The sequence below is a fragment of the Streptopelia decaocto genome (genome assembly GCF_964273445.1).
Source record: "Streptopelia decaocto genome assembly, chromosome: 2".
Lineage (NCBI taxonomy): Eukaryota > Metazoa > Chordata > Aves > Columbiformes > Columbidae > Streptopelia > Streptopelia decaocto.
The window spans coordinates 73,447,111-73,474,481 of NC_138655.1; the positions used below are offsets into that span (position 1 = coordinate 73,447,111).

Here is a 27,371-nt window from a genome sequence, read left to right on the forward strand (position 1 = left end):
TTTATATTCCCTACCTTTTGGTATTTCCAATGAGCCTTTGGTCTGCTCTTGAAAAGGCCTTTTGCCATGGGTGCATTTTATAATCCTTCACAGAAAGCCCTTAACTGGCTCTGGGAAAGTTATTTCTTACAAATATGTTACACACAAATGCACCTCAAAAGCCTACTGGAGAAAAGCAAGCAGGAGAGGTAACAGAGCAGGAATATAGATGATTTGCATAATACCAGAGACTTCAGGACAGAAACTTCTGAGCAAACTGTCAGGCTGTCCAAACTGAAATCCACTATTTGGACTGTTTTGGCCTCTGGAGCACAAGACAGCTTCCTGAACTACAAATTTGTATTTGGTCTTCTCTTTCTCAGGGTTGCAACTTCCTCATGGTGTCCACACCACCACCAAAAAATAAAACCGTACCAAGACAAAGGCTTAAGTGCTGGCCCACCATCTTCCCTGTTTAACTGTTTCCAGTTTAAGCACAAGAGAATTTAAGCATGGATGCAAGCCACACAGTCTTAATTAGCTTCTAGACCAGAGAATAAAACCTGTCTCCTTTTATTTACTACACACAGAGCCAGACCAGGTAAAGATTAAAATCTCACTCTGTGACATTTAACCGTCTTTGCAGGGCACACTCAGGACAGCTGGTGAGAAGGGCTAGTACTTTGTAATGATTTCTTAGTTAATAATGCATTTACATATGTGTGTCTGCATGTATACATGTATATACACAAAATGTTTATGTGAATTAATAGAACAGCTACAGCACCATTTTCTACCTTAGTAAACAAGGCTATCCAGTGCAGAGAGAAAGTTTCAAGTCTTTGACTTATGATTCCTCTTGTTTTTAATATGGTTTTAACTGTCAACACTAGTAAGTCATCAATATGAGAATAATGTAATAAGGACTACCATAGACACCCACTTCCATGTTATTTTATTTTTGTTCCGTATTTAAAGTATCCACATATCTTTACACATTTCCTTCCTCCTCTCAGTAATGCAGGTAAAAAGGATTGACACTTTTTAAACTGTAATAATTTTTCTTTCTGTCTTGTTGAAAGCATTTTGAGGACTAACTGGAGTCACTATTTGAGAAAAAGGTCCCTGGTGATTATACTGAGACGACCTTCCGTGTTTTGCTATGTATCTGCAGTGACAAAAAGACAGAGAAAAAGAAAGACTTTTAAAACGTGTTCTCATATTGCTAAACATTCCCTCTTCTTCCCTCTCACTGCATTCCTCATAAAGAGTTATGCACATTGGCCTCAGAGAATATTAATAATGTGCAATATTTGATATTATTAAAATCAGCCCCCTTAAGAACAATGGTGGCAAATCTTCATAAGAGTTTTAAATCTTGCTTTCTGGATATATGTAATGTGCTGAAAGACAGATCCCTGCAACAGCTGTAAGAAAGATGTTCTGCCTCTTGCCTCTTTTCAGCCTTTCTTGAACATACACTGTTGCTTCACAACTAACCTGCGAACTGTGGAGAACTACCATGAGCACGCTGAATACATTCAAGCACATAAGGCGTTGCGGTGCCTGGAGGTGATGCTGGAGGTTTGGCTTTCAAGCCTAGGAAAAACACTTTGCTGGCAGCATGACATGCCTGCTTTGGATGCCCAGTCCTCGTGGTACAGAATACTGGGATGGGGATTAGAAAATATGCTGGGGACTGCCTGGAAGGGAACAATTTCTGCTAGACTTCTGATATTCTTCTAATCTTTTACAGGAAGAAGCACTATGAATAATTTCATACCTACAACCTAAGCTGGTGTAGTCTATCTGCTGAAAAACACCTGATCAAAAGCAGGGCTGACACAGAACTGAACACTGAGTCTTATGTTCAGTTACTCTCCAAACAAAAAATATTTTCTTTTGAGCTAAAGATCCCTTTTGAAATCTCCAAAGCAACTTACTGAAAGGGTAACCCTTGTCTCTAAAATCAAACTTAATTCAATACTATCTTATATTAACTATAGCAAGGCAAACACATTTCCAAATAACTCATGGTGCAAATGGATTTCTGTTTTCTGGGTAGCAAGGGACAGCTCATTTAAACACAAAACAAACCACAAAAAACACATTAAGCATCTCTTCCTATGCAAAAACTAAACAATGCTTCCAGAATTTAATTGCACTAAAGAACTTTGAAACCTAACATTCTGACTTCACCTTGGGATTACCTGGAAATAAAAAGACAATAAAAATACATCAATAAAGCTTGACTTATAAAAATACTATTCATAATTGAAGATGAAGAAATGATTTTTCATCTGTTCTATATCTTACACAATCCTGTTTAGTTCAAAATGCTTAAAACAGGTATAAAGGATTTTGCCTCACAGCTCTGGAAGCTCCATGCAATAGAGATACAGTACAGAATGGGTTGCACCCTGCCCGCTCTATCTGATAGAGGTGATACTTTTGACAGGAACATTTATTAGACCATGTTAGCAGTAGACAAGAGACTCCCTCCAATACCCATAACTGTCTTCAGGAGACTGACCATATATTGTATACATGTCAAATAAAGCAGCTATAAAACATCCACCACATGCAATCACTTGCTGCGTTCTGAGAAATTATTACAGTCATGGCTTGAGAATGATTAAAGAGAGAAAAAAAAGGGGTCACCATTTTAAAAACAGTAAGAATGACATCATTTCCCACATGAAAAGCATGTGGAAGTGAATCGAGGCACTCTGACCACAATTCCAGGAATAACTTTTCACCTCTCCACTACAGTCTAGCTTGACCTGTGACCACTGAAATCAGCAGGACTTTTATAATCTATATACAAAGGCAAGAAATCAAATGGTGAGTATCTTGCTTTTATAGGCATCACTAACTAATGTTGGGGGGATTTTCCCATTATCCGTAGTAATTTTACAGAGCACTTTCATAGAGGGCTATGATCCTCCATCTTAAGTCTGTGAACACTCTCTTACTCCACAGGTAGGCCCCAAGAAAGTAAAATAGGCCTGTTACAATTTTGCAACCAGTGGTACTACCCTCAGGGGAATGTACTACTCAGCTCAGAAAAAGGGTGGTAAAACCTGATCTACAATGTCCAGGTATGATTATTCTTGCTGTTACCTACACAACCTTCCTCCAAAGAGTCAGGGGATTCTGTTCTGCTTCTAGAAAGACTCCATCAGCACAGAACAAGAACCCTGTTCTTGTTGTCCACTAAAAACTAAGAAACTTCATCTGCTATGAACTACGTCCACAGTAACACCTGTAGAAAGTAAAAGGAAGCAACAGATGTGTTCTCCTTCCTTAGATCACAGTGGCACCTTTTGCTCTGGAAATCAGGCACCTGTGTGAGGTCTGTCAATGATCTTTGTTAAGAGGCAGTTGCCTTTGTATTTATCTGTGACATTTACAAGCAAGTTAGTCTTGCATCAAGCTGCACCGAGTTCAACTTATATGGAAGAGCAAGAGACAATAAAGGTTATTAACTCACTTCATAAGGCAGCCACAACAGTGATGTGGGGCTATGATGATTTCATAGTCACGTGGTCCTGGGCTGCATCGGTGTGGGGCATGGCATGACTTTGCCTCTCACTGCCTTCTGAGTGAACCTACTCATTTTTAACAACTATTTTTGTAGAGCAAACACCCATTTCATACATCTGACAGCACCACTTTGGAAACACAACACCACACTTATGGGCCTCTTTCAAAACACACACAGATAAATCAATAAAAAGAAAAACTAGTCACTTAAGCCATGACTTAGAGACCATAGCCAAAGAAAAAATTTCTCAGTGTAGACATAATCCACATTTAGAAATCATTATTAACCTCAATGTTAAGATACATTCCCAATACATACTTTACAATATTCCAGAAAAATTCCAAAACTCTAAAGAGTTGCAAATGAACATGGCAACAATGTGGTGGGATCCAACCCCAAGTGTTCTGTGTTTTTTAAGCCAACGGAATGTCACGCTTAACATTTAATTGTTCTTTAACTAAATAAATGCAATTAGAATTTTCCCTGTAATCTTTCTGAACAAGCTGAGAAATATAGCTCATACCTACCCATGCATTCGTGCAATTATTGATGGGGTTGTTGATGGAAGATGAGAATTTGCCGGGTGGGTTGCTGACCAATGAACCTTGCCAGTGTATCCAGGGATATTTGGAGTGCTAAAAAAAGTTCAAGGGAGGGTAGGGGGTGGAGAAAGAGTAAATTAAATGACTATAGGCTTGAAATATGACTTACAGATTAGTTCTAAAACAGCCACGATTTACCAAAGATGCATGGGGTAGAAACTCTTCAAAATTTATGAGCAGTCCTTAGAATGTTTGAACTGGAATAGCTTCTATAAGACCAGTGAAACAATGTTATGATGATCTAGCTGATGATCTGACCCAAAATCTCTGGTAAGACATCACAAAAATGAGTTCTTTAGAGACTTCTCCTTTTTTCCCCCCAGTGGTCTAGGTTGAATATCTGTATTATATTCATGCTTACAGCCAACATTTCATCTAAAAAAAAAATGGAGTTATGGGGTTCACAAAGAGCACAAAAAGTGAGGAAACATTCTTTAAAAATGTTATACAGATTTAGCTCATATTTAGGTTGCTAACAAGTGTCATTGTTCATGGCCTAAAAGACAAATGATTTCCAAAATTATTCTAAAGTTCACTAAATCTACCCTATAATTTATTAAGAATGTTTTTACATGTATATGTAATACTATTAACACTGCTCAGACACATCAAATGAAATTCTAGCTCGAGTACACCAGCGAATTGAGACAGTATGTGCCACATCTCAGAAAACTAAAGCCTTTTGTTAATTCTCATGTTAAGTTTTAATGTGAAATTCAAAAAGAAAGCTCTTTAAACAGAGGGCGGAAAGAATTCTACTTATCTGAGGTAGCACAACAGAAAATTTTGATAGCAATTGCTGCAAGATGAAGCAGTGGTGTACAAAATTAAAGAAAAAAAAGATACCAATAGGAATTCAGAGAGATAAACCATTAATATTAAAAATTAAATGATATAACCCCCCAATATAAGATCATTTTTGTGGCACAAAGTAATTCAGACAGTATCACCAGTATTGTTCTATACTGACAGCACAAAATAGGACACTGCTAAATAATACATATATACAGACTGCCCATACATGGAGGTAAGAGCTCATGATGAGCTGTTTCATCTACTGAATCCACTAAATATTTGGGATTGTAAATCTTGCCTGCATTTGTCCTTTGTGGGTCTTTAGACCACACAAATGTTAACAGTGCCTCCTCAAAAATAATCTCTGAGCTATTTTTTGGTTCCCCTGTACTCTGGGCAAAAATAAACAGTTCCTTTAATTATAAAGCATAGAACTATTAGTTTCAGTGCAGCTGAACAACTACTTCTCCACAACTAATTTCAACACAGGATGCAAAAGTGAACATACATGCAAGGTGTGTTTGAGCAGAAAATTCATTGACTTGGGCACAAGGAAACTTGGCTCTGAAATTCCTCACCAGAATAGCAGAGGTGATGACAAAATGCTGTATCTACCTAACACCATTATAACAAATGGCTGTGGGTGAATTATACTTGCCATTGGTGAAACATTGGTGGTATACGTTGTTGTCTTTGTACCCATAGTCAGCAGAAAGACCATCTAGTTCTTTGTCTTAATTTGGAGTAGCCTTGCACTAACCCATACATCCATACACTGCTTTATTCCCTGGCCTATGCTCCAGCACATAACCCTCCAGAGAAGATGTCTCTGTAGTATCAGTACAGCAGTTTTGTAGCACTTGGGAAGCTGTCACCTGTAGGGAATCACCAAGTAGTCAGCTGAGCAACTAAAAAATCTCTTCTCTGTCTTGATAACAGCCGTGCAGGGGTAACAAGTAGGCCTGAAAAGATGATGCAGCAGTGGAACTTATTTTCGGAATTGGAAAAAATGGCTTGCAGACAAATTTCTTTTTTCATTTCGAAGTAGACAATTGTCAGACTATGTGCAGATGAAGTAACTCTCTATAGAAAATTTCATCTGCATATGCAGGGATCCCACTGAGGGACACAAGGGACATTGGGTTGGTGTGAGTATAAGCACATGCATTCAGCCAAAACTGAAAATGTGGTAACACTTCAAATGAATCAGTCAGACTGTGGACAGAGATTTATTACCCTGGTGATGTGCTACATACCAAGATACATCTCTCACGTGTTATAAAGAAATTCCACTGATTTCCTTGAAATTATATGAGTGTTGCAGGGGAGAGATGGAGATCAAAACAAGAAGCCCCATTTTAACTTGCAACTTTCCTAACTTTTATAAGCCTATTAGGCATTAACTCACATAATAACTATACAACTGTGAAGATATTAAAATACATTATGCACTGTGAGGCTTCTGATTGATAAAAACTTCTGATCTTTAAAGCTTGCAAAACTAGAAGAGAAAAGCATCATAAATGGCCAAATGTTATCCAATAATCAAGCCTGAGAGATGACTCAAGATGAAGACTTGTTCTAGACTGTTTTTTAGAAAGGATTGATAGAAGTTGGTGTATTCATAACATGTGGGAAAGATATGGTTCTGAAAGAGAAGAGAGATGGGCAGAGAGAAGCTAAAAGTACCAGCAAAGTAAGAAAGCTTACACTACACTAAAGCAGCTGCTGACCTAGGAACCTGCAAAGATGCAAAAATGTGCTGCGGTTATGTGTGTGATAAGGCAGAAGAAACTAAGGTTAAAAAAATACCCCTTTGGTTTTTTGTTTTTGGATCAAGCTGTCTAGCTCTTGTGTGTTTTCTCTGATGAACTGCTAAACCAGCTTGTTGCTGCTAAAGAAAACAACTAAGCACCAGGGTACCACTGGGCAACATTCAAAAGTCCTCTGTGGTTACGTTGTCGTCATTGAGCTTTCTTTCCGTAACCATGACATCTCTCTTGTTCATACACTTCCTTGTTATCATGCTAGCAGCTCTTGGTCCCAACAATAAGAAACATACAGTGTTGACAGTTGAATCTGTGCAAGCTCTAAGATTTTTCAAGTGGAATGTAGTGATTCTGGGTGCCTCTGCTTTGGTTTGCCTGTTTCATATGTCCATCTTGCTATGTCTTTGAAGATTTTCATTTCCTGGTAGTGTTCAGGAAAAACAGCATGGGCTTAATTTAGTTGGCCAACCATACTGGCATTTAGAGCTATTTGAGATACATTAAGGTATCTGAGACAACATCCTATAGCACAAGAACTGCAGGAAACCCATACTGTTCTGAAGCAACAGCTGGAAGTGATGCTCAAGGGCACTGGATGTCCAGGTTTGCCATGTAAATTCCATGTCAGCTGTTTTTATGGGACCAAAATTGAGGTTCCCCCAAATAATTATTGAAAACCTTGGATATATGACTTCAGCTTGAGTGACTGAGGTATCCAAGTTTTTTGTGCAAAAATTCTGTCTAGTGAAAGCAATCTGGTAGATTCTTATCTTGCACTTTTGAGCAAAGAGTTCCTGACATCTTACCCTTTCTTAGAAATACTCTTGTATAAATCTCATACAGCTAAATCACCAGATTAAGTCAGTAACTAGCTCTTCTGGTACTGCAATTATGAAACAGGCCTCTCAGGTCTCAGTTATAACACATGAAACTTGCAACTGGCTTCTACCTCAAATTCCCTTCTGGGAAGACTGACATGCCACGTATTTGTGGCCCTTATTTTCTCCATGATTCTATCTGCCAAGCAGAATAACCTGTGCTAAAAATGCCTCAGATGCGATCCTATGTCAGGAAATTCAATGCATGCAGTCTCTTGTGTTGAGAAAGAATATACCTGAGAGAACTCATGAAGTCAAAACATGGTGCTTCACGCAGAGTGAAAAACTGGGGCTAACAGGAGTTTTGAGCAGACCATACTGCGATGCATTTCACACCCTTCTCTCTCAGCCATCAAAGCAGGATAGGGAATGAGTATTTACAAATGGTTTTGGGGTTTCTGAAAGGATAAAACCATCAAAATGGCAACTCTCACAAAATATTTCGAATAATGGAATATTGTTTATACAATTTGAAGCACTTTTGCTCTGCTTTCAACTTTTTCAACCTCCCTTTTTAGTAGTGGGGAACATTTTTCAGAAAAAAAAAAAAAGCAGCATTTGAAGCGAGCAATAAAATCTAATTTGGAAAATATCAAAATAAGATATTTCAGCATCCCCTACCCTCAACCTCCGGAATGACTCAAACTGGAAAATCACTAAAACCTCTACACTGTGGACAGGCTGTCAGTTTCTAAAGAAAAGATACATTGTGGGAAAGCTCTTAGGCAGCCCAGGAAAATGACTATGCAAGGTGCAAGGCAGCAGAGGGTCCTGTCCCCAGCTAATTGTGGCCTGTGAGGTTTCTGTGGTAACTTGAAATGATAAGGGACACATGCACACAGTCAGTTGGAAGCTGACTACGCTGAAGAAATATGACTGAAGTCACTACAGATATAATGATGTGATAGTAGCACTTTGCCCAATATGCTTGAGAAACCAAGAATAAAGGGTAGTTTCAGAGAATAGCTTTGTGCAAGAACTGCAGGACCTGAGAGTCTTAGGACTTTGTCTTCCTAGAAACTGTGTGTAGTAAGTTCCCATTCAATCAACTGCTTCCAGAAATGGATTTTGGTTAGATCTTGTCCTCTCTCTGACACAGACAACCTCTGTAGCTTTGGACATGTCACTGCAGCCTCCTCAGTCTTTGTCTTTCAAAAACTAATACCATAATCTACTTTACCAGTGTTATGGCAATAAATTAGTGCTGCTAAGTAAATAACACTTTTTCAGAATGTATATGTATTGTGTAAGCACTGCCCTCTGCTGAGTGTTACAAGAGCTGATGAATTATGAACAGCAAGTTTTAAAATGTTAATTACTGTCAGATTTTTACTTAATTCTGGAGGCAGAGGCTTTTAATGTGGAACAAGAAAACATAATCTTTGTCCTAACACCTTTTGTCAAATATCAAGAGGTAGGTTCCAATAAGTACTGCAGTGAAAATCAGGAAGCTGCTGTGCTATAACACGAAAGAGACACAAAAGTGAAAAGCACAAGTCAGATGTAACACTTGATCAATTTGAACTGTTGTTGTGTTTGCTGGAATGGACCAAGTGTGTACACTATTACCACACTGAAACTCAGGGAGGATTTAAGGGGGTTCTAACAATGTCAAGGAGGAGAGTTATTTGTGTCTGTCAGACTGAGCATTTACCAGAGCCCTGCCCATGAATGCTACAGAGGAAATCCCCATCACCCGTGTGGGAGGCTTTTTTCCATTGACCCTTAAAACACCTGCAGAACTAAAATACCACATTGAGCATAACCTTGTTTCAGCAGCTGATTGGGGAAGAGGTCAAGAAAGGAGAAAAACTGGTGACTAGGGATGGAAGAGAATAATACAAAACTACATACCTATAAAGAGGTTTAAGAAAAAAGAGAACAGCAGATTATTATATTGGGAATCCATGTGATGCAGTAAAACCAGTTTCTGTATGGTTTTTGAAATTATTAGGTTCAAAATGTACTTCTGAATAAGAAAGAGATTTTTTCAAAGTAGTTGTTAATAACAAGAAAGAATGAGTTGGGTCATTACTTATTTTCACTTATTAGTAACATGGAGCCTCTCAAAAGTGCCCAGAGAACTTAGAGTCTGAGCCTTCCTGGAAGTCACTGTAGCTGTGCTGCAAAGTTTCCTCCTCCGTGTAACTTTCCCAGGGGAGGTGAAAATACAGTGTTTCCTCAGAATTTGGACTCTCCTCCTCTTCCTTGACATTTGGGTTGTAGCAGCAGTTACACACAGGGGATCGGATTTTTAAAAGTCCTCAGCATCTAAAAGTTTCATTGTGGTGTTTGTGGCCAAATTTTCACAGGAGCTTAGCGATCAACATGCACTCAGAATGTGAGCTCTTTCAGAATTCTGGTTTTCATGTGTGATTCTGAACTATTTTTGAAAGCCTGGCTGGCTGCACAGAACATACGCTTTAGCTCTCAGTTGCTTTTCTACCTAGTATATGGTTGACTATGTGACATATAAAACCAAATGCAGTGTTCATCTTCTCCCCCCCCCCAAAAAAAAAGCAAACAATTAATAATCAAATCATTAACAAATAAAAAATTACCAAAGAAAAGGGACATAATTAATTCAGAGTCCAAATCATTCTAAAACAAATCACAGAAGTGTAAGTTCTGAAAAATATATGAACAGATACTCAATTCTATTTCTGTTCAGGAAATCTTGTTAAGCAGATACCTTTAATTCAGTAATTCCAATGGAATTTACACTTCATGAGTTTGAAAGAAAGCAAGGACAAGAAGAGACCTTAAAGTAGGCAGGCAAGTAGAGAAAGCAGGAAGAAAAAAAAAATAATAACAATAACAATAACAATAACAATAACAATAACAATAACAATAACAATAACAATAATAACAATTATAATAAAAACAAAACAAATCCAACCAACAACAACAAAAACCAAACCAAACAGCAACAAAACACAAAATAAAACAACAACAAAAAGAAACACAAGAAAAAGAAATTATGCACAAAAACCCATGAAATTTGAAAATACAAAAAAATATAATGATTTAAACCACAGGACAATCGTTGTCCAGTATACCTAACAAAATTAGACTAGCAACGTACAATGAAAATACAAGAAAATCGAAGCATTCAATTTAGTGGCATGAAAAGACAAGATTCAGGCCTACAACTCCTGTGCTCTGACAATGTAGTCCACTTGATAGAGCCCTGATCTGTAAAATGAGATCACGAAAAGTTTTATAAAAGATTTTTGGAGATTTGTTCGTGAAAAAGGACTGCATTAGAATGAGATTTTCAGAGTGGTCTTTCAAAACGACTGCCTAATTTTTGACTGGCTCTTCAAAAAACAAACAAACAAATCTGTATGTTCCCCTTGGCAAAGAAATACTAGAAGATCCCAGCTCCTTGGCATACATTGCAATATAACCAAGGATGAAAGAGAGGAATAAGTTCAACCTAAAGCAAATTCAGGAATCCCTACGCAAAGCAAGGATATTAAGAATGTTTCTACATTCCAGGGCTGGACTAGACCTCAAGAGATTATGAGATTGGCACCTTTTCCCCAAGAGAGGCTTTAATGAAAGCCTGGAAGAGAATGAGAGCAACTGAATCACTATTGAGGATCTTTGGTTAAGTGCGAAGACGAAGACTCTGACCTGAGAAGAATACTTCCACGGCTCCTTTAGGGAAATGCCCACCAATTATTCCAGTCTGCCACGAGATCAGTAGATAGTTTTGATTAATAATTTCAGATTCATAAATTTAGCACTTCTAGATGAGTCACAACACTTATGACATGGCTTTTTACATGTGGTGAGGCTCCCACAGCTCTTCCATATCTGAATCCCAGAGAAAAACTGGATAAAAAATTACTTAGATTCCTAAGTCTTCACTTGTGTCTAACTTTCAAGAAGAAGAATGGACACATTTTTGTGCTAACTATTATTTCTGAAACTAAGTTTCAGCAGAACACCATTTCAAAACCTCAAAGCTCAGAATTTGCTGAAAAAAGAGGCGCATGCTAGGACTCAAAATACATGAAACTTCATTCCTAACTGTGCTATAGATTCCCAGTGGGATCTGGCAAAACATTTAATCCTATTGTACCTGGATTCCTATCTGTAAAACTTCCAAATTGCAAGTATGGGCTTGAGAGTATTATCTAGACTGCTGGGTATTAGCACAGCAGCTTTTCACAACAACAATCTTATACTAGGGGTTTTTAGGCTCAACTGCAGCATGAGGTATGACTTTCATCTCTTTTTTTTTTTTTTTCTAATTCCTTAAGAAAAAAGAAGAAAAACAGAAGATGGTTTCCTGTTCTGCCAAAAGGAAGAGAGGGTGGGCACAAGGGTAACATATAGGTTCACCACTCTTCCTGTTTGTCTCTGCAAAACTACATGACAGATGACTCTTAGCTAGTTTCAGCTTTGCTAATAATTTGAATGGCAACCACTTTCTTGCATGCTCTGGGGAAGAATAGCATCTCACTCTAGAGTAATGCATGAGTGCTGATGCTGTTCCCCAAGTGCTAGAGGCAGGAGGTGCAACTGATAGTCCGTAAAAGTGTGAAAGTGACTGTCTACAAAGATATTTTTACATTTTACAGACTCACAAAGCTTATTTAGGCTTCTACATCCAAACCATATACACAGCAGCCTTAATATCTTTACATGGAACTACTGGCAAACACACAAAGTGAAAAAAAAGTTACAGGGATCACTTTTATGTGTTCTAACTTTACTCTTTCTTCTGCTTAAAATCATAGCAATCTTGATGCCTGACAATCAGAGACAGAGAATAAATATACTTTCTGAAAAACTTAATATAATTTATCAGGTGGAATTGAGTTTTTCACAGCTTTGAGATGTCAGAATCTTTCAGGTCTCAAAGATCTTGGCCTGCTGGTTGCCAGAAATCAGTGAAATCCATAGCCTCACTCACTTAAAAAGAGGAAAATGACATGGAGAATACCGGAGAAGGCAACACAAAACCTGTTGCTCAAACTTATAAATCTACCATGATACCATATGCTGCAAAGAGCTCTAGACAAGATGTCTGTCTGTTTGCAGCACAGTGTCTACATCAACTTCTATTCTTCAAAGCCCTACAGCAGCAGCACCATGACATGGCAAAACTAAGGGTTAACAGGTCTGCTGACTTCCCTGCAAACTCAGAAATCTCTGTTCAGCACTATGCTGTATGCTATGTGTTCTTTAAAACACGTTTCTCAATAATTGTTTTATACTATTTTATGTTCTAATTCAAGTAGAAGTTAAAAGTTAGACAAAGGCTGTGAAAAATCAGGTGACTTGGCCAGGAGGGGAGATAAAACAGTCAGAATGGTGCCTTTTGCCCATAAAAGCTTTGGTTGAAATAATATGGGTCAAATTTTACCATCTTACAATGCTTAGAACCCTACTTTGCCTGTGAACCTACCGCTGTAATGACTAAGGCTGTGTGAAGAATGATGTGCCACACCCCACAAGTGTGACAGCATGTGCTGCATTGCAAAAGCATAGCATTCTCCCTGAAACTGATGTAAGAAACACAAATTAACAAACCTAAGGTGGAAATCAGAAATTACAGCTACTTCCAGGGCAGCTCCCAACAACTAGGAATGTTTAGCCTATACTCTGCTGTACGTAAGGCCCAGCATTATGCTTTTTCTTTGGAACAGAGAGGGCAACAGTTTTACAGCTTCCATCCTTTTGCTTCCCCAAATGAAGTATTCTGTCTGTAGTTTCTTTAGAAATGTGGACTGTGCAAGACCATTGAAAGGACAGAAAGAAAGGCCTATGCAAAGAGAAATGCTAATCAAGTAAACAGAACAATCTCCTCTTTTGTAATTTTTAGTTCTTGTCATTATATTGTTACTTTAACGTTTTTATTTTCTCAAGTTTGCAAATAAGTGCTTAATACAAGCTCAAGATACCAAAGACAACTTTATGAAAAGCTTAAAGTGAAATCCTTTGAATTTCAAAGTTTGCAATCTAACTAAAAGTAAGGTGTTCTCAATGGCATTCAGAGAGTTTTTGCAAACTTAAAGGCCATCTAGTGGTTAAGGTTAAAAATCACACATTTTTAACTTCATACTCAAGTATTACTACCCATCAAACAATGGAAGTATTTGAAGTATGAACATATGGCATAGTTTGGAATAAAGATAGTTAATTTTGGAAGTAAGGACTCTATCCAGAATGGCACCAGCAGACATTTCTGGTGTGCTTTAAGCTCAGAAACGTCTCTTCCATGTCCTCCCCACTTTAGTCTTGAATGTACACAAATCTATTTCTTTCTGCTGGTCATTTATAGGAATGCCTGTGTGAGGTAGTCTCAGCATCATTAGGAACCATGAGTAAGGTGTTTTGGGGCATAGTCTAGTTGATGTTCCCAGACTAGCTTGCTTCACGTGCAACCTGTCTTAACTGAGAAAAAAAACGAAGTGTCTGCCTAGTTCTTAAAACTGGGTTGTGCAACTAGTCTAGCACTAATTTAGGTTAACAGCAGGAAGGAGAGTATACTCTGATTTCCACCCTAGCCTGGGTCAAAGCCTGCTGATTGTGAAGAGTTCATTACACCAAGACAGTATACTGCACTGCTGTTACCACGGGCAGCTTTTACTTCTCAAGATGGGCCCACTAAGTATGGCTTTTGGTCCAGCCATCAGTTACTGTCAGTCTATTATGACCATTCTGTGCTAGACAGATGACAGGGTCATGTGGGCCACAGAACAACTCCTTGATAGAAAAAAAAACCTAATCAACACTTCCTTTTGAAAAGTATGATGCATGATGTTAGAAGCATAATTTCACTGAAACTATAACACTGATATGATACAATAAAGAATCAGGCCTTAAGGTTCTATGACAAACTCATACTTAGTCAAACCAGGTTGCCTTTAAGTTTACCATAACACAAGTAGATGTATAAAATGTTATACCATCCTTTCAGTAGACATCTTGCTGCTCTTTTTGTATCAGCTTCCTTGACTAATTTTGTATATCCAGGCTGAATGGTCCCTTAGATTAATATAGACCAACACTGATCACTTTAAGAAGTTACCACTGTAGGCCTTTTACTACTGACTCAGGTATTAAAAAGGACTCTTTAAGTTCAACCTTGAATCCAGAAGCTCACTCTGCTTTGTATGTTAACAGACCTAATTCAATTATTAGAAAGAATAAGGAGTGTTCCTCTCAATTTTTTTTTGTTCTTTTGGCCCAAGAGCAGATCTTTGACTGCATTTTCCCCTTTCCCAAGTAACAAGAACTCAAGAGGTAGTACCAAAATCATGCTAATAAGAGAAACATACTGTGCAGTGTTTGCGTAGCGAGGCTTTGAAGTTCGGACATGGTTAAGTGGGATGAAGTCTACATCAGCGTTGTCAATGTCTTCAACATTTACTGCACCAACACAGCCACTGTTTTGATAGAAAGGAAATAAAAGACGTACATTATTCATAAGACAGCTGGTGGAGGCAGCTGAATCATATACTGCATGCTCCAAAATTCTAGTTATTTATTAAAATGGTCCACAAGAAAAAACATGGAGATGAGCTGCCCTGTGTGCTTGGCATGTCCCAAGATGAAAACAATCATCTGCTGAACTTGCAGCACAAAACAAATGACAGCTCTAGTACATACGTGCAGAAAGGAGGCTTGGGAAGAACAGAAACAAGACAGAAATATGTAATCTCTTGACCTTTTGGCTTTGCCCATAATCAGATTGAGATATTCTTCCAAAGAGGACATAAAGGATCCTGATTTTTAGCTCACAGAGAAAAGGCTGGAGTCACGTGCAAGCAGAGGAGACTCAGCACACATTTCCCAGAAAACACCTCAAGATTAGATAACATAGTCCATCTACAACTTTTGCTTCAGAAAATGAGAGGTGGATTGCTTGGGCTTAATAAAAAATGCAGAAAGTAGAAACAACCCAGGGACATTGTACTTACGTATACAGAGGAATATGACAGGTTCGAGAGCTTTGGCTTACACTGTTAAAGACAAAATAGATCAATCACCTTTTTTTCGCCAGCCAGAATATTCTGATAGAATATTTATGAGGTCCCAAAAGAGAGGTAGTGACAAGTCAAAGTTTTGCTCTTGGAATGATGCAACGGTCATTTGAATTTGGTAAAAGACCATGGTAAATGATTAGGTTGGCATATATGTTAAATGACCCAGTTTAGCAGGCAGAATCTTGTCTTCTAACATTCATTCTCAGATACTGGGACTTCAGTCAATTTCCTAGGATTGTATAAGCAAGTTTTCTTTAAAAACAAACTACTTGTCTACTTGTAACACTTTTCTTACGCAATTCTTGAGAACATGGGAAAATTTAACATCAGGTCTGACTTTGCTCTGCCCTTGCGAGCTGCTCTCACTGGCCATGCCTATATTCCTTTGAAAGAATAGCACCCAAGAAGCCATAATAACAGGATTTTCTATCTCGCTTCCACCCTGTAGAGGTACCTGTCTCTCCCATTGTATGTCTGACTGTGCCCAGTAGCACACCTGTCCATTGAGTTTTCCCAAGCAAACCTGCTAGCTCATGGCCTGGAAAGGAGGCAAGTTTTAGTTTTCCTATCTTGCTTCAAACAACCTTCCTTTCCCCATGTCTACTTGTCTCTTATCTGAGCCCTTCTGAACCTCCTGTTACCCTTTACTGGGCTTATAGAATAGGTCAAAGATAGAGTGAAGACATCGATATACTGGTGGCTGGTTTGGCTTCTACAGACAGCAGATAAAACCTTGAGTTTGTACATGTATACGATTACCATGGTGTTTTCATAAATGCCATGTCTTAATGAAAACATCAGATGTATGAAGTAATGACAACCATTCACTTTACAGATTTCTTCTGTTCTGCTTTTTATATTTAATTCTCTCACAGGAGAAGCACATCAGCACTATACTTTTCATATAGTTCTTGATTGAATATTTTAACTTCTCTAGTTATAGAATGCTGCTGAATTTAGTCTTCTGAAATAATTAACTCTATGCAGACTTCATAAAGGAAGTGTTCAGAGGACCCCGATATTCACAAAATAATGAAACTTACAAATTAACAGGTCTCTGTGGAGAGGGAAAAGGTCTTGTTTGAAATCTGTCCCAAATGCGTCCAACAACCTAAAATCATAATTAGATACATGAAAGATGTTGTAAGGCAACATTACCTAATTAATTTGGCTTAGTAAATTTTATGCAGCAATCAGGACCAATTACAGGACTGAATTTTAGTTTAATAAAAATAATAATTATTACAGTTAATAATCACAAGTAAAGTAATTTAACCTGAGATTTTTTTATGCTACAGCATCATTCCTATCAATCAATTTTTCATCAATAATCTTGTCCTCTCTTTTGCTACGGTGCATGCATATCTTCTGTGTCAATTTAGAGGGGGGGGGAGGGAAAAAATACGAAATCATTTGAGGCAATTACTGGAGTATGCTGATGACCTTAAATGCTCACTTGGGGCTGTTTTTATTTGAAAACATTGCTGTGGATTTAAGTGTATGACCTACACAAAATTTAGGCTACAAAACCCGCCTGGACATGTTCCTGTGCGACCTCACCTAGGTGTTCCCGCTCCAGCAGGGGGATTGGACTAGATGATCTTTTGAGGTCCCTTCCAATTCCAAACATACTGTGATACTGTGTGATACTGTGAAAACCTAAAAACAATTGTCAAGAAATTGTTTACTAACTTGGCTTATTTCAGGTTTAGGATTGTATCTCTTCTGTGTGAAACACTGGGAAACTGGATCAGCCAACACTTCCACTGTTGATTCTGGAGGCTGGATTTTGGAAGGTAACATACCGTCCCAAGGAACTTCTTCATAAGCTCTAGATCAACAATAAAAAATAAGAGAAAAATGTTCCTCTGTAATCATTAGTACATGACATGGGTAGCTGGATAATAAGAAATCGTGTGACAAAGAAGGATGTAGAAAATAACAAAGGTGTAAATTTCTAGTTTAAGGGAAATGAAAAGCCTGGAATTATATGTTGCTTGCTGGTGAACAAGTAGTTATGGTACAGTTTCACAGGCTTCTTTAAAACTTTTCCACTCACTAATTGAAAGAGGTAGTTTATCTTCCAACAAGTTTACAGTAATGATAGGATTTATTTTGTTTAAATTTGAATAATCAGTTGAGATGAGACACAGAGATTAAACACCAGTCATATCATGACTGTGACAGGCGTTAAAGACAGATGTGCAGGATGCCCTTTTGGAAACTCCAGTTTCTCTTCAGTGCCTACAGAGGAAGTGGAGATGAAAGACACAGACTGGATGCAAACTTTTAGATACCTAAAGTTCATTAGATGAATCCTGTGTGAAATGCTGTTAAAACACCAGAAGTTCCACATGATAGAAAACTTGCTTGTAGTCTTATGTGTTCTGCAACCAAAATGTGCATAGTAGCAAAAAAAAAAACCCAAACCCAAACAAACAAAACCCCCCATTTTTAAAAGAAATGGTGTCTTACTTTTGGGTATTTGACTTGTAGACATAGTCCTTTGCTTTTTCTTCTCTCCATCTTGTAGGAGGATCACTTGAGTCCTAGGAGAAATCAAATACATGGCAGAAAGCAATGCAATCAATGTATATGATACTACAATTGCTTGTTTAAAGAGTCAGCTGTATGTATCTGCATTTTCCTAGTTTACTATCTTATTTTGCATCAGAATGTGAAACATGCAATTTCACATACTTCACCAGCCAGCACTAGAGATCAAGAATTGATCTATTTCTTAGGAATTTTACTCAGGAAGGAAAATTTAATACAGTGAACACAAGTTTAAAAACTAATAGAATGTCCTTGCCTCTCTAATCCTCAGGAATGTAGCTTTTATTTTATTTTTTATAAAATAAAATAGCAAACACACTTTGCAGTCCCTCACATATGCCTGATGTATTTGTATAATGTTCATTGCTACAAATTGTGTTCTTCAGGGTTCAGTTCTAGGGCCAGTTCTGTTCCATATATTTATCAATTATCTGGGTGGAGTTGAATGCACCGATAGCAAGTTTGTTGATAATACCAAACTGGGAGGTACTGTTGACTCTTTTGAGAGACAAGGGGCCTTGCAGAGGGATTTAGATAGACTGGAGGATTGGGAAATGATTAATTGGATGAAATTTAACAAGCCACAATGTCAGATTCTGCACCTAGGATGGAGTACTGCTGGGCACAAGTATGAACTGCAAGAGGAGTGACTGGAGAGCAGCCCTGCAGAAAGGGAGCTGGGGGTGCTGGTTGGCAGCAGCTCAGTTTGAATCAGGAGCGTGTGCCCTGGCAGCCAGGAGGGCAAACTGCATCCTGGGGGCATCAAACATGGCATCACCAGCTGGACTGCCACACTCAGAGTTGGTGCAGCTTCACCCTGAGTGATGTGAGTTCTGTGCCCCACCATTTAGGAAGGATGTGAAGATCCTTGAATGTGTTCAGAGGGCAACAAAGCTGGTGGAAGGGCTGGAAGGCATGTCCTGTGAGGAGCAGCTGAGGACTTAGGGCTTGTCTAGTTTGGAGAAAAGGAGGCTGAGGGGCAATCTCATAGCCCTCTGCAATTTCCTGAGGAGGGGAATTGGAGATGGAGGTGCTGAGCTCTCCTCACTGGGATCCTGTGACAGGACATGTGAGATTGGTTCAGAGCTGCACCAGGGGAGGTTTAGACTAGACATTAGCTTCTTTACTGAGAGGGTGGTCAAACACTGGAACAGGCTTCCTAGAGAGGTGGTCGATGCCCCAGGCCTGTCAGTGTTTAAGAGGCATTTGGACACTGCCATTAACAACATTATTTAATTTGGTTAGTGCTGAATTAGTCAGGCCATTGAACTATGAATAGACAATTGTTGTAGGTCACTTCCAAGTGAAATGATTCTATTCTATTCTATTCTATTCTATTCTATTCTATTCTATTCTATTCTATTCTATTCTATTCTATTCTATTCTATTCTATTCTATTCTATTCTATTCTATTCTATTCTATTCTATTCTATTCTATCATATGAAACACTAAGGACTAAGAATAGTCTCATCATTGTAAAAGGATGAAGGATGTCATTACATTTTCAGTATGGGAAAGACTTAATTAGACTTGTGCTATGGAATCATCAATGCATTTTGATTTACTTCATTGTTTGTGACTTGCACCAAATAAGGCAGTGTCTAAGTATTAAATATATGAGCATTTATACCAAATATGAGGCTTTGGTATCTTTTGTACATTCAGGTATTTTTGCTCTAACTCTGCCTACGGTTACACATAACTGACATTGGTAGTATCAGTCCCACGTTACAGTCTAAATGCTTTAACCAGAGTAACTATACAAAAAGTGAATATTATCGGAGTGATGACCACCATTAAAATCCGGTCATGCCAACATATAGCTACCTGAAATACAGCACTTATCTCAATATAATCAAATGGAGAAATGAAAAATTCTGGTTTCACTACACTACTGTAATCACTTATGAAAATATGTTAAATTGAAAACAGACTAGAAACAAAATGATTTAAATATGTTTTCTGACATTACAAAAAGAGCACCAGACACTTGCCTTGAGATTGGGATCCATACAAAATGCAAAAATATGGGGTTTGTCAGGTAGAACAGAAGCAACTTTCACTGAAGTCCTCCAACCTGAAAGAAAGGGCTTCATATTGTATTAATCGATTTGTAGCAAACTTTATTGTTTTAAACTGGATGAAAACAATTCATGGCTTCCCACAAGAATTGATGCACCAATGTTCAGTTACCTGTTACCACTCTGAGTTACAAGCTTCCACCAAAATACACTAAATTACAAGGAAGATGATAAATAATATCACAACATATATTGCTATGGTTTGGCCTACTTCGCATATTGTAATGTACAGTACCAAGAGTATAAAGCAAAGTATTCAAATTAGCAAACATAATAATAGAAGCTTGTTAATGCAACCTGAACTAGTAATTGCATATTGCATTTCTACAGTTACATAACGTTTGCCAACCCTGATACCAATAAAGAAGTTACTCCAAGAGTAGTAGGACATTGATTTCCTAAAGGTATTTCTCTCTCTCCTTCATCCTCCCAACTTCATATTCCAGTAATCTGAGCTTCTGTCCAGGTCCTGTAAATCAGGCTTGCCCACCAAGAGGCCATATATTGTGGTTACTGTAGAGTCACATATGTACTGACTGGTGAGTACACACATGTTGATAATCAAGTGAGCTGCTGCCAAATAGAAATGCCTGAGTTTCAGCTCCCTGAAGAGGAACACTCATTTACGTCTTTCCTCTCCCCAGACTTCAAAGTTTAAAAACCTTGCAGGGATGCAATTATCCTTACGTTGTTTATATTTCCATCAAATATGGCAGAAAGTTGCCAATGGTGTTAAAAGTTATTAGGAGAGAACCAGTAAATAAAAAGAAGACAAAAAGAAACAACTTGTCTCCTTAGGGAATCAGGATAAAACTCACAAAATCGTCCTATAAATAAGGTAAGGGATATGTATGAAAGCATAATTCAAACTGCTATGCCATTAACTAGCATAATGCTTTTGGTGGTTTTGAGAAAGGTGTATTTCTAAACAGAGCTTGTTATACTGTACTACAAGAGGTAGGCAGCCCCAGAGATATCACTCCACTCTATGAAGAATAGAAACTATTGTTTAGTATTAGGAACATCCTACTTACTTAGTTTTCAACCTGCTTTTTACTTTCAGACCCCTAAATATTTCCAGTGCATATGAAGACCTTTATGTAGAAAATTTAAGCTAATTTATGATAGTTTTACTTTTTCTAGGTGTGGAAATTTTGGGTATACATTGGAGAAAATAGTTCAAAGATTGAAAGTTGAAAACTACTATGCAGAATGCAAAATTAGTTCTTGCAGAACTAATCACTCAGACAAAGTTTAAAAGAAAATAACAGCTTTCAGTAAGAAGGACTAGGTTTAGTCTCCTGATGGTGTAGGTAGGAACTGAAATAATATGACCCGGGTTTTAGAAGACATTTTGCACAGTGTGCTATAACTTTAAGTTGCTGCTTTTGAAAACTTGAAACAATTTTTGGATCTTTGCACTGTGAAGAGCTTTCAAATTGAATCACTCTCCAATTAAAACAATTATTTTGAAAAGTGATTCTTAAACAGGTAATGTACTTGCAGGAAAGATGTTGGCTGTGTTTGCACTGCCTCAGCTTTGTGTAAACTTTAAATGTTATCTGCAAATATGACTTGCACTCATATGGGAAAGTTTCCATTAAGTTTTATGTCTGAAATGTTGTAATTACTTAAAAGATTTCCATGTACTAGTGCTCTCTAGAGTAAAGAGGTAGAGGGCTCAAATTTATCCATCCATTCATATATCCTAGTAGTTCCATAAAAATAGGCTTCCTCTGGTTCATTAATTAAAGAGCTAAAGGTTACAAATTTTATTGCTTGTGTTGTATGTGTAAAACACTCATATCAGCTACAATGTTCTTACGAGTACATGTATATAATTTTACATTTGCTTTGATAATTTTACATACACATTTCTAGAGACCTCTGCTCTTGCACAGCCTACTGTCATTTGCAGTCTTGACACTGCTGGCCTGCTGCTGGGATGATTCATCTTCTAACATTTACTTCTCCTTTTGTTTTCAGTGGGAAGAACTAGCAGAAAAAACTGTAACGTTGTATTTAAGTCAGCTTTCTGGAGGTTTCAAAGCTCCTAATGATTTGCTCAGTCCACAGGACTGAAAATTGCGTGACGTCTTCTTGTTCAAATTGGGAACTCGATGTATCGGCCTTGTCACTTTAACTAATGACAAGCTTAATGATACTGTTAGTTTCAGTTTATTCCTTAAACTAATCTAATCTGACAAAGCAGAACTCAATGATGGATAATGAATTTGGGGAATTTCTCGTTTGGATTCTAAGTCAGAAACTGAAGATGTAGTAATTCACATTTCTAAGACATTTCCCAGAAACCATGAAAGCCAGAACATCTTTTTGTTTTGTTCTTAAAGAACACAGAGAGATTCTTATGTCACCATGTAAAGATATATGCAGAGAGGTTTCACAAAACCAGCAGTCTTAAAAGTTTCACTGCACATCACTGTCGTTCGAAAACTGTGCACTCTCTCCTTTGAAATAAAAGGTTACAAGTCACCCCCTGAAAACTAATTATAAAAAAGCATAAACCCCATCAGTTTATACTGGAAAGATGTGCATGACAAAAGAACCTACAGAGATAGAACAAAGTTGTTGAATAAAAAAAAGCAACACTCTGCTACTGGGCAAGTGAAAAGTAAATGCACAGTGAAATATATAACTGTAGGGGCAATAAATACTCAAATCCTTAGTTAACCACACTTGTTTTATTTAATGGCATTCAGCCCTCAAGACATTATTCCAAATTTTTATGCATTACTTCAAGATGAACTACCAGTTTATTAGACAGTATGCTATTACACATTTAATTGTGATATGGGTAATTACTTATTAGCACAGACATTCTTGAGCCTACTGTAGGCCATTCTGCATTCTTTGTTGACTTTTCATATGCTACAATAGTTATGCACTATGCATGTTATTAATGAGTGCCTTTGGATTGTCAATTTGCTGTTTTTCAAGTTGCATATTTTTCCTCTTTGCTTTACATTTTGTCACCTCTGACTAACTTGTCTTCTTTCTCTTTCTACAGGCAGGCAAAAGGTTTCATCTCACTAAGCACCTATGTTACAAACTGGGGCTGCACCAGCATTGCTTACAGTCATTTTCAAACAGTATTTGAAAGGTAGGAGAGGCTGGAATCCTACTTTGATATGCCTCACACTCAGTGTGCTGCTTAATCGTGGATTGCTCCACGATGATTACTCTGGAGAAAATGTTCCTTGCTTCAGGAGAGGAAGCACTGGGAAGGGAACTCTTTCTATATAAAGGTCACTAGGAAATCAGTATAATGCAATCACAATTATTTCAACAAGTTCTGAAAAAAATTCTTCAGCAGAGCCTCTTAAAATAACAATGGAACAAATACAAGGTCTTCACATAGATAAATAATTGATTTGAAGATCAGAGAAGGAGAGAATGGGTAAATGATCAATTTTCCAGGTGGATGGAGATCACTGGTAGAAAGACCTGGAGGCAATCCATCTGGGCTTAGGACTTTATTACTTAACATATTCATAAATTACCTGGAAACAGAGCATGGGTTGGAAATCAAGTGATGGGTTTAAAAAGCAAATGGATAGATTCATGAAAGTAAAGCTAACTACAAACACATCATCTTCTGGTCATGAATCCCTTGTCCACAAATCACGACATGATAGGAAAATATACAGAAGATGTATGGTGACATTCTTTGTTAATTATCCACAGTCTTGGATGGAATACTGGACTAGTTGGGCTTTTGGACAAATACAAACATGGCCACTCTAGTAGTGGCATGAGTTAACTGCTTATTTCTTATTAAAAATGTTTACTATCAACTCTATAGGCAAACTCTACAGAGTTTCCAGTTTCCTAGTTTTTGAAGAAAACTGTATCTACAGGTGTGCAGGTTTCCAGTAGGAGCAAGAAATAATCTCTGCTCCTTATCAGACATATCAAATACACTTTTTCCCATCTCTGTGTTAAGTCATACAAAATAAAATAGTAATTGCAAACTGGATATGAGGGTTTTGTCACCAGGTTTCCAGATACAAATACACCTGCACAGTCAAATTATGAGGTCCTTCCAAAAAGTGCAAAGAAACTTGAGACCACAGGGAAAAGGTTAAAAAATTCTGTTGTCATATGAGTGAGAGAAGGGGATTCTACAGGCAAACACTGTCTACTTCCTAAAGACCCTGTCTTCTAGTACTGACCACCTTCCCATACATGAAGAAAAGCTCTTCAGCTGTCTCCTTTCTCTGGCAGGATCTGATTCTTTGGTCTTAGAATGACCTTTTTTGTCAGCTTCTGACCTTCAGTTTGTTATCACAGAGCCTCACCGTTCAATAAATTTGCTTTGCTCAGGAGATGCAACAGGCTGCTGGGGAAGTTCAAAGGAACACTGACTGCAAAAGCCATAGCACTACATCTCACAACAGAGAATCTTCTGTCTTTTGCAGATGTTTTAGATACCTCAGCTCATTCATCTCAAAGGCTGCTTCTGTCTCTGTTTTTGTTTGTTTGTTTGTTTGGGTTTTTTTGCTTTTGTTTTTTGTTTTGTTTTGTTTTCTGTTCAACCCCACCACAGTGGAGAAAGTGACTGTAGAATTTGCTTGCAAAATGCCCGACTGATCTTTCTCACAGCACAACTTCCCCAAACAACCTAGCTGTTGAATGTCTTGGGACTGGTATCTAGAAGGACTAGCAACTTCATCACATCATGTGGCTGGGGGTTGGTAGCTGGGTTCTCTGAATAATATAGCTGAAATCTGGAATTTGTTTATGCAGTCTCATTAGAGATAGTAGCTTAAAACTCCACTACTTTCTATATCTATGTTTATGCATTGGTTAGTTAATACCTCGTCATCACAGGAAAACTTGTAAGTGAATACTAGGTTTGGAAGAACATTTGCACAGCTTTCCTTAAAAAATTTATGCTGGACTGTATGTTTCAAGGTTTTGTTCCTGAGCTAAGTTTGACTTTTTCCAACACCATCGGTGGAGTCAGTATTTCATTCTAGTAGTGAACTTTACCCAATAAAAAAATCACCAGAAAGCCACCAGACAGTTTCTACCCGTTTTCTGGAACTACTCTCCATTTCAGACCACTTTCTTGAATGTAACCTGGGTTACTGACTTGATGACACTCAGTTTCAAACTTAGTCTGTGTTCATTTCAGGTTTGGCTCTATCTGCCAGAGTATCTCTATCTCTCTGTCTACTTTTCTATGCATTGCAAAAATTAATAGTCAGACAGAATTCCGTATCTCAAATCTTCTTTCACCGTTGCTTTTCCAGAGGCTTGCAGAAAAAAAAAAAACAGCTGATCAGTTCTGATTGGTGTTAAGAGGTCTAATTTCACATGCAAATGGAGAACACTATAACTGAGAAATAAGACTGAAAATTATATCAGATGAGCAAGAAAAAAAAAACAGAAAAAAAAAAAAAAAGGAAAATTATGAAGTATATTTTTATCCCTTGTGGTTTCTTGGGTTCTTTTGGCTTCTGTCACATGACTGCAGCAAGCTCAAAGTAATTTAAAGTGAAAAGTTTGAAAACAAAAACAAGGAAACAAAACCACTCTCTGGATTTATAGCACCTAGATACTTTATGGTGACAATAACATGAATGAAGTATAGATAACTGTGGAGTGAGAGTGTTATCTCCATACAGTAAAATGGAACACGGAGCTTATTAACATTTCTTTACCATGTTCTAAGAAATGTCTCTCCCTGTCTATGAGCCTGAGTTCTCATAAAATTTTGTTCTAGATGTAATGAGCATTTCTCTGTGAAAATCATTAGAATCAGCTTAATCTTTATTAATCTTTAACCATATAGCTTATTGATATATACATCTGCCTTTTGAAGCCCTGGGTAGATATTTCTGCTTTCCAGAATTTTCATCAGCAAATTCTGAATATTAACAACCAATCCAATTTTCCTCCATGTTAAAAAGAGTGAATTTCAATTTTGATGCTGTAATCAATACACATTGATATAAAATAAGAGGATAATATGAACTTTAACCAACACGCGATGGCAGTCCTAAAGAACTTCTGTTCTCCAATCAACTAGACACTGGAACAGGTCTTTAAATGTGCTGCACTGCAGGAAATACTGAAAGACACAAAAATATCCAGGGGATTTCCTGGCTCCGGAGTGATTTGTTATTTTGGTTTGCATTAAAAGAGGTGCTATTTAGGACTACTGTATATAATTTCACAATTCACCTAAATAGATTTTTTTTTTTAAATGTTATTTAGCTTCAAGGATTTTTATTTTCATTTAGTATTATTGGAATTTGCTGGCTGGCACCTCCTTGCTACAGCAGGGACAATGAATCATACAAATGTTCCACTGCAGTTGTTCTTTTCAGTTCAAACATCCATGGCAAATATATTTTATAAGGCTCACCTTTAGGACCTTGGGGGATGGAGTTCAGAAACTAGTTTTGTTTATTTGTTAAGCATTGCTAATTGGTGATTAAGAAATACATATAGTAGTTCACTTTACCTCCGAGTTGTGCCCTGACAGAGGCAGCTGACACAGCCCTGGAGTTCCACCTCCTGTCCTGGTTGGTTTCCTCCAGGAGGACCATGTGCCTCTTGTGCATAGTCAGGGCATTCCTTGCTGGGATGGGGACCCGCTGGTGAGGTTTCACATCACTGTAGTCCACCAGGGATTCAATAGCTCTTCCAACATTGGGCTGCAGGTCCGCATCTGCTCCTGCACTCACAAAACCTGAGCAGGGATCTACTAAAGGCACATCATCCCGGTGTGGGAATAAAGGGTAATTTGGCCCTTCTGCAGGGGTTAATGGATTGAATTTAAGGAAAGAATTACTATTTTTCTCTTCAAAGCTGGCAAAGTTATGTCTGTTCTCAGGACCTCTCACAACAGGCATGCACATCTTCTTTAACAGACTTCGATACTGTTGGCGATCCATCTTGTGAACTGGTTCAACTGACAAAGTAGACTTTTTAAAGGCATTTGTTTGCCTTTCAGCTCCAGGAGAAACCATGGTCATCTGTTCTATCATCTTTATGTGGCAGTACACTTAAAAGACTCCACTCACTCCTGTTTCTCCAAGTTTCTGAAGTCCTGGACAAAAAACCACAGTAAAGCTAGAGGTCATCCTCCAGAAGATCAGTACCTAGAAACTTCAAAGATCAAGGCA

General features: G+C 37.9%; 1 protein-coding gene across 1 annotated transcript; it reads right to left on the reverse strand.

Annotated features, from left to right (window-relative positions):
- Nucleotides 1–1,023: 1,023 nt before the first annotated feature.
- Nucleotides 1,024–27,215, reverse strand: SPMIP7 (sperm microtubule inner protein 7; the record flags this gene model as incomplete). The annotated part of the gene is made up of 9 exons (XM_082044570.1): nt 1,024–1,147; nt 4,054–4,161; nt 14,869–14,976; nt 15,511–15,552; nt 16,620–16,687; nt 17,269–17,407; nt 18,052–18,125; nt 20,128–20,210; nt 26,708–27,215. 9 exons carry the CDS (start codon nt 27,213–27,215, stop codon nt 1,024–1,026), a joined length of 1,254 nt encoding a protein of 417 aa, XP_081900696.1.
- Nucleotides 27,216–27,371: the final 156 nt, after the last annotated feature.